The sequence below is a fragment of the Candoia aspera genome, chromosome 3 (genome assembly GCF_035149785.1).
Source record: "Candoia aspera isolate rCanAsp1 chromosome 3, rCanAsp1.hap2, whole genome shotgun sequence".
In the NCBI taxonomy this organism is placed as follows: Eukaryota; Metazoa; Chordata; class Lepidosauria; order Squamata; family Boidae; genus Candoia; species Candoia aspera.
In genome coordinates, this window is record NC_086155.1 from 17,826,911 (window position 1) to 17,845,194 (window position 18,284).

Genomic DNA, 18,284 nt, shown 5'->3' on the forward strand with positions numbered 1-18,284 from the left:
CTCAGCCCACAATGTCAGGCTTGGGCAATCAGCCAGTTGGTTAATTCCTGTTGCAACCAGTGGATCAACATTCAGTTGATCAGAAAAAAATGGACCCTGCACCTTGGGAAAAACGCTGGGAAGAAAAAGAAATAAAGATTTAAGTACTGAATTTAGTACTGAAGCATAAATCTTCAATGTTTAGTGGAGAATATTTAATCCATGAGTGGAAACCTCTACACAGGAGGGCTTTGTTCATTTTTTTCCGTAACAGACGTGCTTTTGCTTAATACGTATTTCAAAATGCCAGTGGAAAAATAATATATATTTCAGCCTTTGTTTCTTGTGAATACTCCCACATTAAAACTACATGTATACCTAACCATCACACTATTTCTTTTCAGGGCAAGTTTATGCTGAGTGCAGAAACTGAGTGAGAAATAGTAAGCCAAAGAAATTAAAGGCATGAAATAACAAAAAGAAAAGGAAACATAGCTAAAATTAGTAAAGTTAATCCTCGTTTAGCAACCATAATTGGGACCAGCAACTTGGTCATTAAGTGAAGTGGTCACTAAGTGAAACCACAACTGTACTTATGATCTTACTTCAGCTTTCCTTTGCTTTACAGACCTGTGTAGGTCATAAATGTGAGGATCAGTCGCAAAGTTACTTTTTCATCACTGTCATAACTGCAATCACTAAACAAAACAGTCACTAAACAAGGACTACCTGTATATACTAGCTCCATTCACTCTACCTCTCCCTACCCTTCTCTGCTTGCAAAACAACATTACTTCTACCTCATCCATGCAACATGTTTACCTTTTGCCATTTTTTAAATTTGATATTTGGAGGCCATTAAGGACATAAACTTTGTTCGTAAGATTAATTAAGGAAGTTCATGAAAAAGCTTCTTCTAACCACATCCTCCCTCCCCCCACCCCCGCTAGCCATCAGTGATTCCTCCAAAGCATAAAGTGGGGAGGGGAGGTGTTAAACAGTATGGGATACAATATTACAAAAGGTTCAGCCATATCAGCCAAATGAAGATATGGAAGAGATTTCATTATTCCTGAAATCTCTGCAAAAAAGTAGTATTGTATAACAGCTGTGGTATGGAATGTGAAATCTGAAAACACAGGTTGTTTTATTTTTATTTGGCTATGAAACTTCCATGATAGTCTTTTGCCCACTCCCTCTTTGCACTGAAGATGTTGCCAAGTCTGGCAATGAAACGTCTGCAAGAAAACAACAAGGGCTCCACAGTTCAACCCTGAGCTACAAATATTCGCTTCGATTGAGTCTTTTGCAAGTCTTTCAGACTTTAATTTGGGTTATAAGTACAATAGGTTTTCTGTGCAAGCAGTCAAACGGGAGAGAAGTAAATTTGCTAATAATGTGGTGAGGGGCGATGAAATGTCAGATTAGATCTGCTGTTTCAGCCCCCAGTCTCTCAGTCTGGATTCACACACTGCTGCATTCACACTTAGCTTGCTCAGTCATGATTTACTGAATACTGTAAATGGCAAATGCCTGGATTTAAACAACAAGCAAAGCCATAAACTTCCAAGGACCACATTTGACCTTTCACATATAGTGTTGTAAGCCGCATTCATAAAAACAGATTGGACTGGATCACAGACAGAACAAAAACTAACTTTAATTTCGTTGCAATTAAAGCTTAGTTGAAATTAATTGAATATCTTAATTTGATTATCTGCCATCAAATTGGTGTCAGCGACTGCATAGATAGACCTTTTCCAGAATTATTCATTTAAACATAAATTTAAATATATGTATTTAATCATTGTTATCTCCTCTAATTCTTGGAAGAGATCTGTGGATTGTCCCAAGACTTTTGGAATCTGTGTGTGCCTAAGACTTGTATTACTTGCAGACCACACTAGCTAGGGTTGATGTTATCATTCTACTGTAAAGCATAAACAGAGAAAAAAATCATGGCAAGTTGTGATATGGAAATTCACACTGTTAATTCAGAATTATGAAGTCCTACAGAACTTCAGATTTACTATTAAGGAAAGTGCTTGTCTGAATCATAAATATTGCCAGATTAATGAAAAAATATCCATAGAGAATAAGTGGATTTAATTTAACTCATAGATTAAATCCATCCCATCCCTAATGAGATTTGCTGTATTAAAGAATATGCACTCCTAAATGCGTCAAAGTGTGCTTTGAGGGCAGTGCTCCAGTTGGCCTCTGCAACTGTTATCGGTAAAAGCAGAGTGACAAAGTACGACAGCATACTTTTGCATTCCTTTGGAATTATATCCGTCTATAAACACTGAAGTCAAATAAACAGTGAAATAAAATGGGAGCCAAAGTTACTACATAGCAACTCTATTATTCATTATAAAACTCTTGGAACCATTGCCGTCAAAGATGCTTGAGCAAATTCCAGAGTGGTTCAAGCATGTTGGTTTATGGTAAGAAAATTCAGAAGAAATTTAGTAGAAAAAAATCTCAGTAGAACCGCTTTGACACAGAAGCAAGTGGAGTTTGCTGCCAGTTCATCTTAATCCAATTGATGTTGATAGCTTACCATACAAACTTTTGAATTATGCAGAATTCTTCCTCAAGCTGGCCATTAAAATATAAAATGGGGGGAGGGGAAGTGCTTCAAGGACAATGCAGGATTCTGTGCAGGATAGAGTCCCAGTCCTTATACTTTCGAATAAGCTGTTCATCTAAGATATTCTTGCTTTGCAATTCCTCTGTGATTTTTAGCAGCTGACTCACCCAAATATATGTACAAGATGCTCAAAAATATGTTGATGAAGCAATACACTTGTTTCTTTTGTTGCAATATCACTTGTATATGACTTCAGCAAAAATATTATTAAAAATAAAGATAGAACCAAGCTATGTGTCTATTGCTGAAGAATGTATGAGACTGTGAAGCCCCTAGATTTGAAATATACAGGCATCAGCTATCAGCGCTGCAGAAGTCACAGCATACAATAAGAGAACAAATATCCAATTTCACAATTTCCAGCAATCAGCAAGAGAAAAGATAGCTTTAGGCACTAGGAAAAAACCCTGGCCAGGAAAGTAACAGGCAAGTGTGAAAGTCACAGAATACAACACAGAGGCACTAACAAATCAACAGCTTGAAATCAGCAGGAAAAGATTTTTTCACAGTATGGAGGTTAATTTTAATTCCTTATGTTTGCAGATAGCGTTGTTCAATGCATAGCTGCAAAGGCAAAGTGAAAAGTTGGCCATTCTAATGGGAACATGAAGCATATGAGGTTTCCTCTATTTATGTGCCCATTTTAATTTATGTTGTTTTTGATTGATTTCTGCTTGTGCTAGTAACTTCCTTGATTATCCTGTTGGGCAAAAAGTTAGGAAATGAATTAATCAAGCAAAATAAATGAATAAAGCGCTAATCTGTGCATTCCCAATTTCGGTGGATTTACTTTCAACTAATCTGTCTAGGACTCAAATCTGAAGGAAAAGAAGGCTTAAGGCGCCACCTTCAAAAGACACAGTGACAGGTTATGGCATTGAAATTTAGCACTGCCCCAGCCATTGCTCAGTGAAGGCCAGACTCTCACTGGCATCTCCAGTGAGGTAGATTCCAATGGTATTCAAAGATTTTAATTGGAGAAGTGAACAGCTACCTACTCCCCACCCCACCCAGTTTATAATTGGCTTGGATCTTCCCCTGGGAATGCAAGAGAGCCTATGCTTGGAAGGACTAGTAAGCAATTGGGTAAGAGCAAATATTAGGCAAGTTTCCAGAATTATACCAGGGAATTTTTTTTCTTTTTGGCATAACAAGGGAGAGAGAAAGAAAGCAGTTTGTGCAATCTGCACATGCACATTTTTTTTAAAACTACAGGTAGTCCTCATTTATACTAATTGGGACTGGAAAATCCATCATTTAAGTGACATGATCATAAGTTGAAAAACCATGTGACCTCGCTGCTTAGCAATGGCAGTTCCGGCAGTCCCAGTTGCTGTTGTTAAGTGAGGACTGCATGGATCATTAAGCGAGGACCTAACATGAATGTGACTTCAATGAGTGATCATTAAACGAGGAAAACCTATATGGAAAGATTCTAGAGATGCAGTAGCATGAGATGGTTAGGGTTATATGGTTAGATGGTAACCTCAGATTGTTTGTATTTTCTTACCATCAGGACAGGATGCATCCAGAGTTTGTAGGTAGAAATATTGGAATAAAATGTATTTATTTTTAAGCAATTTATAGTCAAGTCAGTAATCTCTTTATTGGCAAATACAGAGCTATATGCCCTTGAGGGAGGGTTGTCACTGAAGTGCACTTTCTTCCACCACCCACCCAACTTCCCAACAACAAACAGGTAGAACATACAGTGAGTGTTTTTGCTTTGTCCTGTTGGAGTTTTCATGTGAATATTTTTCCTTAATGTTCTTTGGCTGAAACTAATGGTTTCTGTAGGTGGGATGATCATGCAAAGCTGTACCAGGATTTTTTTTACCCTTTGTTGATGGGGGAGGGGAAATTCCTTTCTCTCTCTCAAAAAATAAAATTAAGCCTATTTTAAGCACACACTGTAGTTTTAATATATTCCATGCCTTGGATTTTTTAAAAGAGTCTTCCAAGAAGAAAGAAGTCACTGAGTTGATCTTGAGCGTGGTTACTTTATGCCCACAGCAACAGCGTGGAAGTGATTTTCCATTCATCGCTGCCTTCTTCAAGAATGTTTTTCAACTTCCAGTCTAACCAGCTGCCCTTGGATTTCCTAGTGATCTCCCATCCAAGTACTAAACAAGTTTGACTGCTTAGCTTGAACTGAAATTCAGTGGTACAGTAAAGAGGGAATTCCAAGGGCTGAAAAAAATAGGGAGGGTCTTGCGGACTATATCTGTGCCTCTTTAGTATATTTGTCTGACATCTAAAGTACATCTGCAGCTCCTTTGTTAAAACAGTAGCTACCTATTTAAACCTAGAAGAAAAGAGGCCAGCTCTAAATTGAACAAACTAAAGGCTGTAAAGATTAAAAAGGTAGTAGATCTTAATACCTGGTGGCCTCATGGAGTCAGTGTTGTTTTCTTGTCAGCAGAATGGAATTGGTTTGCCATGCCTTCTTCCAGAATGGATGAATGAATGAATATATAACATTTGTAATAGCAAACCATTAAACAGTCATGATGGAGTGAAAGAGATTAATCAGTGGAGTTTCAGGGCATACATATTCTCCATTCTCGCAAGCTCAACCAAATCCAAATAAGTCGTATCATGGCTAAGTGTGTTGTTCCACCCCAGATATTATGGTTTGTAAGTTGTGGTCTTTTGCTTACTTTGAATCTAGCATCTTATGATTAATTACTTACTGGATTGCAGGAGACTTAGATTGATATATGAACCAGATCATAAGGTTAAAGCTGCTGCCATGGTTATATGCATGAACTAGAGAGCCTGTATATGCTTGCCCAACATGTTTATTCATGGTTAACTTATGCCTTGTTTACTCAGTAAACACAGTTGTCTGGGTTCATATGACATTAAACTATAAGCACCCAGGCTGGTTTTGCGCAGTATACAGAGTTAAAATGTATTCGGCTAGTTTGTGTTTCAGTGTGTTATACAAACACTGCCAGTACATTTCATCTTAGAAATCCATCTTTTTCTTGCATTTTTCCTACAAACATTCAACCAGGAACTGTGAAAATTCTGAGCTCAATTGCCTTGCACAATTTTTAAAGAAGAAGCATTTCAAAAGCCAGTTTGGTCTAGTGGTTAAGGCAACAGGCTAGAAACCAGGAGTCTATGAGTTCTAGTCCCGCCTTAGGCCTGAAAGCTGGCTGGGTGACCTTGGGCCAGCTACCCTCTCTCAGCCCAAGTCGCCTCACAGGGTTGTTGTTGTGGGGAAAATAGGAGGAGGAAGGAATATTAGGTATTTTCGATGCTTTGAGTTATTTATAAAAATAATAAAGGTGGGATAAAACAAGTCTAACACCCCCCCTTCAGGATTTGTGTTTTTAGCACTGAAAAGCAGGTTAACATTTTATAAATAAAAATAGAACAAAAAGTTTCAGAGGTAGAGAAATCCATTGTGCTAGAAGTGAAGTGGTCAATGTGGTCACCCAGTATCTGGAGGCTGTACGGGTCTGGATGGTGAGGAACCCATTCAGGCTCAATCCTGACAAGGTTGAATTGCTGAGCCCCCTGGGTCTGGGACATTTTTGCCTTTGGCCTTGATGGGATTGCCCCTTCCCATTTGAGACTAGTGCACACTTTGGGGGTCCTGCTGGACTCACAGGCACTGCTTAAAAAGCAGGTGACAGTCATGGCCAGGAGGGCAAAAGCAGCTTTGTTTTGTGTAGCAGTTGCATCTCTCCCTGGACCTGGAGGCACTGCTCACAGTCACTCATGTGTTAATTAGATACATTAATGGCATAGTGTGATACTCACTTTCTTCATTTCTGACTCACCCAAGTTCTTCTAATCCATTTATGAAAAGGCTCCAGTATGTCAGCCCTTGGGCTGATGAGCTGGTGTTCATGCAGCTCTTGTGGCAATTGGAGTCTGGGTTCTCTTCTTTAAAAGGTGCATACAAAAAAACTATGCAGCTAGATGCAGTTTGTTCCAGCACAGCACTGAAGAGCTGGAAAAACTGACGTGGCTGAATTTTCTTCCTCTGGGCAACTAATAAAAGAGACAACGATACCTCAAAGTAGAGAAACAATTTGTTCTGAGAACTAAAAGAAAAAATATGATTTGGGAAGGCAATCCCAAATTACATTTTGAAACCATTGTTTGTTGTTGGTTTAGAAATCCTAGCTTAAGCAGAGTTTGTTCTTATGCTTGAATCTAGAATCCTGGCTTATTTTTGTAATTCTTCCCATTCTTTTGGGCCATGTCAGGAGCAATGGAGGAAAAGTAGCGACCATTGGCTGAACAAGCTGTCATTATTTTGCTTTCCTTGAGGTAATAAGGTTTTTAAATTCTGGTTTTTCTATAGATGTTGTGAATGCCTAAGATGTTGTGGAAGAAGAGACCCCAGGCCTCGAACTGTTTGGCTCGGCCATCCAGAAAAGAGGGATCAGAGATATCCACGCAATGTCATCAACAACCAGAAATACAACTTCTTTACTTTTCTACCAGGAGTAAGTAAAATCATAGGCATTGGTTAGGATTTACAAAGAAAATCAAAATAGCATTTTGTGTGGCATGTTGTATTGTGCAAATGACACCATTGTGTAATTGGCACCAGTCACCTGACACCACTGATGCAGACCATGGAATCATGCTATTTGCATGATGATATCATGACACATGTGATGTCATTCCCCCCACAGATGCCTCTGTGTATAATATCCCGCAAACCAAAGTAGAAGTGTATAATAGAAAAAACTTCCTTTTTTTTCTAATGATTTTTTCAGAAGGAGAGATTCTATCCAATGATTTCTTATGAACAGGAGATCCCCTCCTTAGTGACTATAGTAGCATCACCATTGTAAAAGCTCCATGGAAAGAGTTCCTTCATGAGAGATTCCTCAGGATTTAATGGAAGTGTGGGAAGCCAGGATATCCCCATACAGCCCTTGGGTACCTCCTAACTAAATAAATGCAAGAATGTCTCAGTCAGTGAACATTTATCTGAAATCCTCTACTTTGGAAGAAATTTCAAAAGTATATTACCTTTCCTCCAAATGAATGAGAACTGGAAGGAAAAAAAACAGAACAATGAATTTGTCCAACCCTAAACATAAGTGCAAAAATACATTTGGAGTGACGAATGAAGATAGCTGGACTGACTCAAACTGCTATTTTGCTTAGATGAAGATATTTGGTGTGTGGTTTGTTTGTTTTTTTATAACTCAGTAAAGTTTTACTGTCTAATAAGACTTTTTTTCTTTTTAGAATCCTGTAAATTTAGCATGCTTTTGTGGATAGCTGCCCTCCTCTTGGATGAGCTCCTTCCAATATTTCCTTGTCACTTACTTGGTCTTCTCCCTCCTTCTCTGCTTCCTAGGTCCTGTTCAACCAATTCAAGTACTTCTTCAACCTCTACTTCTTATTTCTTGCCTGTTCTCAATTTGTTCCTGAAATGAGGCTTGGTGCACTTTACACATATTGGGTTCCACTGGTAGGTAATATCAGGTTTATTTATCCAAGAAAAGTTTCAGTGTTTGAATACAAGATGTCCTTTGTTAAACTTATCTCTGAGATCCAAGTAATGCTGTAACTTTAAATGGTTTTTGTTAGCTTATTTTATGAAGCCTGCCCTTTATGTCTTTGGGAATTGTAGATGCTTGGTCTAACTCTTAAATTGATTCAATAAAGGTTCACCATTCAGAAATAAAACCTTGACCGGTACAGGAAAATGAAATGCACAGAGAGATACTTGATCCAGAGGAGTAATTTCTCCCATAACTTAATCATGCCAAGAGTTCAGTTAAAGGAGATTCCTTCGAGTTAGCTCCCTAAAAACTAAGTTGTCATGGGAGCATTTTGGAAATTGTCTTTGGAACAATTGACTGAACACTGAACAAATATTCAGAAATAAATAGTGTTTGGGTTTGTTTGTGCGTTTTATTATTCCAGATCTTTTCAAAGGTTAAACTATATAAAGTAAATGTTGACCAATTTGGAAGTGAAGAAGGAACGTGTTGACCCATACAGTTCCAAATGATTCTGCTTGTTTTTCTCACCAGCAGTCTGTGTCTAACAAACCACAGATGGTTTGTTTGTTTGTTTAGTACAAGGGAGTGCTATATTTTCTGCACCAACAACCACACTTGGGTTTTGAACAATGTGTTAATAACTGTGTTCCAGAAGACAAAGTTGGTGGGTCAGGACCAAAGCTAAATTTCATTTCATTTCATTTCAATTTATATTGCAATAAATTAAATCTAGTTCAGATGTAAATAAAATAATAAATAATAATAAAAATCCAGTTCTGTGTTTAGTAGTTTCAGTCACCTTAAAAATTATAATGGATAATGCCTTTTGGAGGTCTCCAGAGGCCACACCCAAGGTTATCAGTTGGGTAGCTGTGATTTAGTATGCCTTTAGGGATTTTAGCTTCTTCCAGTTACAGCTCTTTCAACAAACAACAGTTTAGCAAATCAGGACTTATGATAATATGATGGGATAATTCAGGGCTGTTATTTTTCCTTTAAAATAGCAAGTGGAACACCAAATTTTCCCTTCCCCCCAAAGTAGATCTATATTTCTTCTCATGGGGTGAAAACCAGCTTTGGGGGGAGGGACTTGAGATGGAGAAAGCAAGATGAAGAAATGAAAAGGTTAAATTCCCCACTCTCTTCTCCTTCATTCCCAGTTGCAGTTATTCTGATTAAGCCTTTGTTTGCTTTTGAAAAGAAAAAAGTATTGAGAGATGGTGATCCCCAGTGGCTAGGCTTACATTTAGAATCCAACAAAGCAAGCCACGTTAGCATGAGATGTAGAAACCTTTTCCCTTTTTAATGATAGTTTGCATTCTTACAATTTGAACTCATTTTATATGGCACTGGATACACATCTGGCTGCACTATTGTATGCTGTTTGTTATAGGGAGCTTTAGAAATTAGTTTGTAGTTTTTACAAGGCTTGCTTCCGACCTGTAGCTCACTGTCATTTGTTCAGATCACACAAACCATTAGAATTCAGCATGTGAGCTGTCAGAGTTATAAATAATAGACTTTTTGTTCATTGTAGACTGCTGAAACAGCCATTTTGGAGTCAAATAACAACTTGAGAGGAGTCAGTGAGGCAGAACAAATGGGATATTTTTAATGATAATTTGGAATCCAAATCTTTAAGTGCTGAGAGATTTTTTTTCTATATATTATGCATACATCTTATAAACTGGATTTTGGGATAGTATTTCAGAGTAATGAATAATATGTATTTTAAGCAGCAAGTTAAAATGCTATAATAATGTGTCTAAGATAGTCTGATAATTGAATGCTACATATCTACTTAGAAGAAAGCCTCATTAGTTATTGGGACTTGCTGTTAGGCACTTAAGTAAGTATTTAACCAGGTTTATTTTTAATTGAGGGAATTAAAAATACAATAAAATAAAATACAGGATTTGAGTTTAGGCAAATATAAAAAGGATTGTTTTATTTAACCAAGAGGATGTTGCCATTCTTTCAAATAAGATATAATGACCCTGAATTCCTATGGACTTGCTTTATACAGTATACTAATGATTTCCAAATTTTGGGCAGTTGGAATCCATCCCCTTGTATCATTTGCATCTCTTTGTAAAGTAATGTCAAGCCTTGAAGGCATGTAGTAATGTAATTCTGAATTAATGTTCATGGAAGATATGTAAGGGAGTGGAAGATTCCTAGAAATTAGTAGGGTGGATTGATTTCCTTTGGAAAGCTTAATTACATTTACAAAACAAATTATTTCCCTTCCATGATTCAGGTAGGAGGAATCTGCACTGAGAATGTTCTTAAACATATATATATATAATGCCAGTATGGGAACCTATTTTAAATACTTAAAATATGTCTTACAGAGAGAGAAACTGTGCAAGAAAATTTACATGATTTTAGACTGAGAAGTTGAATTCCAGTCAAGGATATTTCCCCCCTCATCCCCTTCAAAAGGATGAAACATTTAATCTCACTCACTTAGGAGAAAGCCCTGTGTGTTCAGTGAGGAATATTTCTAAGAACTGCACCGTGGAACAGTTAGTTGCATGGGAAGGAGCCACATTAGCTTCCAACAGTTTGCTTAGGAGTGCACGCAGTTATTGAATTTAAAGGAAGGAATGCATAAATCACTGTGAACGTGGGCGTGTGTCTTTTATAAGAAATCAAAACACAAAACACAAATAATAATAAATATTATTAAGTAAATAAAATAAAAAATAACATCACAAATAACAAGAATCTAAAACATCATTTTAATGAGCAGGATTGTGATAGTTGCAAGCACTAAGCAAGGTGATGATATGGGTTATCAGAATTAGATAAGGCTGGTCACAGAGTTATACATTCCTTCCAGTATCAAAGACCATTTGCCTATCAGTTGCTGGGATCACAAATGAGAAGGTGCTGTTTCCGTCTTACTGAACGTGTTACAATTGTCTTATTTTTCTCTAAATGGTTCATCGCTGAATATTTAAAAAATAAATGTTAAAGAAACATTTCAAAATACAATAAATACAATACCTTATCTCTGGGGTTCCCAGAGACATTGGTTTGACCATTTGGGGGAACAGAATGATGAACTGGATACAACTTCGGTTTGATCCAGAAGGATTCATATTATCTAGAAAGTGAAAAAAGAAAAAGCCATCTCAGAAATATTGTAGCAACATAGAAGTTGAATATTTGAGGCTTGGACATTGTAGCAATGGTGTCTTCTAGTAGTGCTTTGTTCTATCAGTATTTCTCCTACTTTTTAAATCTAGTCATGTAATACAATTTTGGCCTCTAGCGACGAAGAGGTGTGCCTTCTGAAATGGAAGCTCTGACTGAACATTCCACCTTGATTCCAGGTTGTGATCATCCAGCGATTTCCCACGGGTTCAGGTGGGTTCTTTGGATTGTATCTGTTTTCTTTGAATGATCCTCCCCCATTTCTCTTTCTGCCTCTTTAGGGCTTTGTGCTTACTGTCACCATCATCCGTGAGGCTGTAGAGGAGATCCGATGTTACATGCGCGACAAGGAAGTGAACTCTCAGATTTACAGCAAGCTCACAGCAAGAGGTCAGGAAATTGGCTCCAGCCTGCTCACTGAATCCTTGATGGAGTATTACAGCAACAAGATTTGCAACTCAATCAAATGCCGATGATAATCAGAACAGTTTTGGGAAGGAGGGGTTGACTGGAGAAGGGGAATATGTTGTCAAATATGTGGACACAGAGCTTTTAATTGTCCCTTCTGTAACTTGTGCCAAAGCAAAACTTTGTTGTGTCCTGTTGAAAGAGTTCTTGCTTCACTCTAACAAAAAAATTTCCTACAAATGATTATTTTTCTTACAAGGTAAATGTATAACGTATATAAAATTTATAATTACTTGGGGACCAGATAAATAAGAAAAATATGCTGCCGTTTATATGTAATGGTAGGCCATGGTTTAGTAGCCTGAGGTTTAAGCTGCTAAATTTTCCCTTTCCTTCAAAGTATAACTGGAAGCAGAAACCACACTTAATAGAGTGTGTGGATCGTAAATCATGGTTCATGGTTTACTGACTTGTATAAACTCAGTCAGCTGGGGTTGAGCAATTAAACAGTGAGTAATTATGGTTTAGTGTGATGTGTGAACCGAGTTGATAACTGGTTTCAGATATCACACTAAATAATACTGGTTTTGGCTTAACATGTAGAGTGAGCCCTGGTATGACAGCATGCATGTCATGGTGTGTAATAATTAGTCAACAAATCATGGGTTAACATGGTTTATTGCATTTGTGTGAAGCTAGCCACTATCTCTTTACCTTATGGAGTTCTTTGGAGGATACAATGGGGAGACAGGCACACATATGGAAGAGAATATATACAAAGGTAACAAACAGAAAAGGGATACAAATGTAGTAAATACGTCACTCTTAATCTAGACAGGCGTTCCTTCTCTTTCTTTGGTAATAACTGGGAAGAGAATATAACAAGACAGAAGTAATCTTTGCTGTGAAAACCTTTGCACTGAATTTGTTGTCCACTTAAATTTCTTAATGGACATTCAAACTTGCTATTTTTTTTCAATTGCTTGTACTTTCTGGGACACTGAAAAAATATTTTCTTGGGAAAAAAGTAAATCTATATTTATCAGATCTACTCTGAACATTTATCTTTTGGCCCAATTTTGCCCTTAAATTTGCAAACGAAGTTTCTGAATTTTATACCTTTTCTAGGCTTTTGGTTTAAAATCCAGGAGTTTTGCTTTCTTGCTTCCCTCTCCCTACAATTCATGAATACAAAGCATAGTAAACCAGACCAGCATTTAAAAAAAAGTCCTATGAAATGCAAAGAGACCCCCTGCCAAGGGAGCACTGCTTTGATATAGATCATTGGCATTTACCAGCTGTATCAAAAAACAATATTTTCTCAAACCTTTTGTGCTCTATTTTGCAAGTCATGGTGTGTAAGGCTTCCTAAAAGCCAAATGTTTCTTGGAAAAGGGGAAGACTGTTTTTAGTTCTTGTCTACATTTTGTTGATGTTTCACTTTGGCTTTCTGCTTCAAACTTAAATGCATGCTGGTCATTGTAGTGTTCACAGCTGCACAAAGCTACTCTGCAGTGTTTTAAGACTGAGGCATTACCCTTTGCTAACATTTGTTGAGTTTTTAGCATCAAGGATGATATCAGCCATGGACCATATTTGCCAATAGAAAGATGCCAAATGGTTACCTCTGAATTGAAGGGGTGGGGGGTTGTCACTGAGAATGCTCAGTCTCTTGGGAAGAATGGGGCTCATCCATACTGTTGGAGAATTTTAAAGCAGTAATGTTTTCTTCTCTTCAGGCACAGTGAAGGTGAAAAGTTCTAATATTCAAGTGGGGGACCTTATCATTGTGGAAAAGGTATGATTGGATTTACAAAATGGTAATACCTTCCTCAATTCTCTTATAACACTAACAGAGGAATCAGCTTTTAGCACTTAAGAGTTAAAGCATATTGAACAGCAGGTTTCTTCCATTTGATGCCTCTTGATATGTTGGACTTCAATTACCAGAATTCCAAGCCGACACATCTGCTGGGCACCAAATTGGGAAGGCTGTTTCATAATTGTATGCAAAGTCTTTCTCATTCATTCATTCATTCATTCATTCATTCATTCATTCATTCCTGTCTTTATTATTTTATAAATAACTCAAGGTGGCAAACATACCTCATACTCCTTCCTCCTCCTATTTTCCCCACAGCAACAACCCTGTGAGGTGAGTTGGGCTGAGAGAGGGTGACTGGCCCAAGGTCACCCAGCTGGCCTTCATGCCTAACGCAGGACTAGAACTCACAGACTCCTGGTTTCTAGCCCGTTGCCTTAACCACTAGACCAAACTGGCTCTAGACCAAACCTAGCATTAGACCAAACCTAGCAATGTATTGCTAGGGCTACCAGATTGGGACTGCAAACATCCAGATGACCAGTACATGGCAGCACAATGTTACCTATACTTCTAACTCCTTGCTGGCCTCTAGTAGTCAACTGGATTTTGCAACCCATATCTTGTAGCCATTCTTGTTCAGAAGTTCTTTAGAATTTCAGGTAGAAAGCTGCATTGTTTGATTTGCTTTGGGCAACACTTGCTTCATGTTGGACCAGAGGTGAAGGCCTGCTTTGGTTTTCAAAGACCTTTGGATGGTTTTCCCATTTAGAAATGGTGCTTCTGACATTGTTAATGCAAGAGGAGACCTTCTGAGGCTATTACTGGAGCAACTTTCAAGGTGGAGAAGAGTGAGGAGGAGAGAGCATCATATTACAGAGATGAATTGGGGGAAGGCCTTCTCTCAAGAGAACATTCTGTTATTGTTAGACTTCTTGGCAGGTTGAAGGGACCAACTTCAGTAGCAATCTTCTTTTTTTTTTCCTGTGCAAATTAATAGAGACACAGCTGATTCCATTGGCTTATATGGATGAGAAGAAAGGCAGTTGCCTTGAAAACAGATGGAAGAGTAAAGGAAAAACCGCCTCCCTGATGAGGACATTAGGGGGCAGCAATGGAAGGAAACTTCCCCTGATTAGCTATTTTCAAAAGACAAGGAATTTTTTTTTCCTGGATAAGTGCCCAGACACATGTTTTCAGAGCAGTAGTTCCTGCTTATACTGTCAACTTAAGCAGGAACCTCTGGAAGTATCTAAATCAGGACAGCTGTCAAGGCCCCATAGCGTATGAAATCTCTAAAATGAAGATCTGTTTCATTTCAGCATAGGTCTGAAACCTTGGAAGCATCCTGCTTCAGTTCAGTATTCATGAGGAAGGGAGGGCCATTTGATTGGCCCGCCCCCGGCGACTGATGGACCCAGTGAGGTTTCAGAGGGAGCTGGGGGAGGTGCCCAGGGATCTGCTGCACGGTCCAGCGGAGGCCCTGGCTGCTGCCTGGAACAGGGAAGTGGCCGGGGCCTTGGACAGGATCACGCCTGTGCGGCCTCTCTTGCCTCATCCAACCTGACACTCCCCGTGGTTCACGGAGGAGCTGAGAGTTTTGAAGAGGCTTAAGAGACACCTAGAGCACCGCTGGAGGAAGACAAAGACCAAATCCGACCAAACACAAGCTAGGGCCGCTATTAAGGCCTACCTTGTGGCGGTAAGAGCAGCGAAACGGCAGTATTTCTCCACTCTTATTGCATCTGCAGATTGCCATCCAACAGTCCCGTTTAAGATCACATGTACCCTTTTGGGGAAGGTGGGCCCAGTGACCCACCTACAGGGCCGTGCAGAAGAGTTTTCTGAGCATCTGCAAGATAAAATCACTCGGATCCAGTCTAAGTTGGACTCCATGCGTGAAGCAGTGTCTGTGGAGATACCGAGGGAATGTTTTAGCCTTGTTATCTGGGAGCAGTTTGATCCGGTTGGACCCGAGGAAGTGGACAGGATCCTCCGGATTGTGAATGCCACCACCTGTTATTTAGATCTATGCCCCTCCTGGCTGGTGAAGGCAGCTCAGGAGGTGACGTGTGGTTGGGTCCAAGCGATGGTAAATACATCCTTGAGGGAGGGGGTGTTCCCAGTCACCATTAAGGAGGCACTGGTGTGCCCCCTTCTCAAGAAGCCATCTCTGGATCCAACTGTGCTGGACAATTTTCGTCCAGTCTCCCACCTCCCCTTTTTAGGGAAGGTGGTTGAGAAGGTGGTGGCATTACAACTCCAGAGGGTCCTGGAGGAAACAGATTATCTGGACCCCTTTCAGTCAGGTTTCAGGCCAGGATATGGGACAGAAACTGCATTGGTCGCACTTATGGATGATCTCTGGCGGGAGCAGGATGGAGGCAGTGCATCCATCCTTGCTCTCCTTGACCACTCAGCGGCTTTCGATACCATCGACCATGGTATCCTTTTGGGAAGGCTCAGGGAGTTGGGGGCGGGCAGCGTAGTTCTGTGCTGGTTCATCTCCTTCCTCCAGGCCCAGTCCCAGTCGGTGGTGATAGGAGAGGAGAGATCCAGCCCTCGACCCCTCCATTGTGGGGTGCCGCAGGGTTCGGTTCTCTCTCCTCTCTTGTTTAACATCTACATGAAACCACTGGGTGAGATCTTCCGTCACCACGGGTTGAGGTATCATCAGTATGGTGATGATACCGAATTATACATCTCTATCCCGGGTGAGGTAAGTGCTGCAGTGACTGCCCTTTCTCGGTGCCTGGGGGCTGTGGGGGTCTGGATGGGGAACAACAGGCTTCAACTGAACCCTGGTAAGACAGAGTGGCTGTGGGTTGATGGGGCTTCATCTTCTGGGAAACTGTCATCTTTAGTTCTGAATGGGGTGGCACTGCCCCAGACAGACTCAGCGCATAATCTGGGGGTTCTCCTGGACTCACGACTCCTGCTCGAAGAGCAGGTGGCAGTTGTGGCCAGGAGGGCCTTTGCGCAACTTCGGGTTGTGTGCCAGTTACGCCCGTTCCTGGATCGTGAAGCCCTCCGAACAGTCACTCACGCCCTGGTTATCTCCCATATAGACTACTGCAATGTGCTCTACATGGGGCTACCCCTGAAGAGTATCCAGAAGCTTCAGCTGGTCCAAAATGCAGCTGCGCGGGCTATTTTTGGTGCACCTAGCCACCTAGGTGCACCTAGCCACCTAGCACATATAACACCATTGCTGCGCGAGCTGCACTGGGTGCCAGTTTGCTTCCGGGTCCAATTCAACGTGTTGGTTATTACCTTTAAAGCCCTACAGGGCCAGGTTACCTGAGGGACTGTCTCATCCCCATTACATTGGCCTGCCCCACCTGATCATCCAGAGAGGGCATGTTACGGACCCTGTTCATAAGAGAATTTCATCTGGGGGGGGGTCCAGGAAGTGGGCCTTCTCTGTGGTGGCCCCCGCTCTCTGGAATATCTTGCCCCCAGAGGTGAGGCAGGCCCCTTCTCTCCTGACCTTCTGGAAGGCCCTGAAGACCTGGTTTTGCCGTCTCGCCTGGGGTGGGAAAGGGAATAACCATTCTTGGGGATGGCTCGCACCCTAGAGTCCCTCCCACCAGCCTGGATTTTACATTTCTCTTGGATTTTATTTATTTATTGGGTTTTATTATAATTGTTTTATGTGATTTTAATGTTTATGTTTTATGGGGAATTTTATTGTAAACTGCCCAGAGTCCCTCTTCTGGGGGAGATGGGCGGTGGCTAAATATGAGTAATAAAATAAAATAAATAAAATTCAGTTTGGTCTTTAGAGAATGCATCCTCTGCTACTTTGCTTGTTTTAAGAGCTTGCTCTTTTCTGGTCTTTGGCAATCATTCAGGGTTGCAATACTTGTATTTTATATTTATTACTTTTATTGAATGGTGGCTGTATAAAAATATTTAATATAATAATGTTTTTGGTGGAAGATTGGAAATACTACAATGGCACAAACTGGAAATACTACAACGGCAAAAAGGGGAATGTTCTCATTCCCAGATCACTTCATATTTCTAAATTGTCTCTTTGTGGGTGTTCGAGAAGAGACTGACACTGGAATTTGAAGTTATGGATTTGTTTGTGTAATTTAACCCTATAAATTTAGTTGGAATGGAGTCATACAGTAATCACTATATAATACACAACAATCAGTCTATTCTCAATGACCTCTTCCTCCTAATATTGTTACTACTAAATCTTCTTAGTTGTATACCACATTTCCAGTTAAAATTATGGATTGAATGTTCATTGACTGCCTTTCTTTTCCCAATGAAGAACCAACGGGTCCCTGCTGACATGATCTTCTTGAGGACATCAGAAAAGAACGGTAAACATCTGGAACCAATTGTGAAAATAACCATTAACCTTTTGCCAGTTATAGGGGACATAATAATCATTTTGAACATGTAACCTAAGTAGATACAATTTTAGACTTGGTGAGTCTGACCAACTCAAACACTCATTTTCAATAGCTCAGGCGTTCTTCTTATTTTATAATTGGTGATTTTTTTTTAAAACATAGAGCTTGTTTATCTTGCAGGACATCCCGTTGTGTAAGGTCAGGCAATGTGAAGGAAAGGGAGATTGATGTGGCATGCTGGCAGTAGCTTGGGCTTCATTGAGCTTCAGATTAACTTCTCTTCTAAGATGTCTCACCATTTGTTCAGGCAGTTTGCAAACTCTAGGCTATCAAGGCTTTATGTTTATATAATCAGCAATTCTGAGGCTTCTTCACAATATTTATTTACTTGCACCTAA

General features: G+C 39.8%; 1 protein-coding gene across 1 annotated transcript in view; it reads left to right on the top strand.

Annotated features, from left to right (window-relative positions):
• The window catches only part of ATP9A (ATPase phospholipid transporting 9A (putative)), a 97,901-nt gene that overhangs the window by 25,001 nt on the left and 54,616 nt on the right, over nt 1–18,284 (top strand). The window contains exons 2-6 of the mRNA XM_063297041.1: nt 6,957–7,101; nt 7,971–8,084; nt 11,565–11,673; nt 13,431–13,489; nt 17,802–17,853. Coding sequence (XP_063153111.1) covers nt 6,957–7,101; nt 7,971–8,084; nt 11,565–11,673; nt 13,431–13,489; nt 17,802–17,853 — 479 coding nt within the window. The remainder of the gene's footprint in view (nt 1–6,956; nt 7,102–7,970; nt 8,085–11,564; nt 11,674–13,430; nt 13,490–17,801; nt 17,854–18,284) is intronic.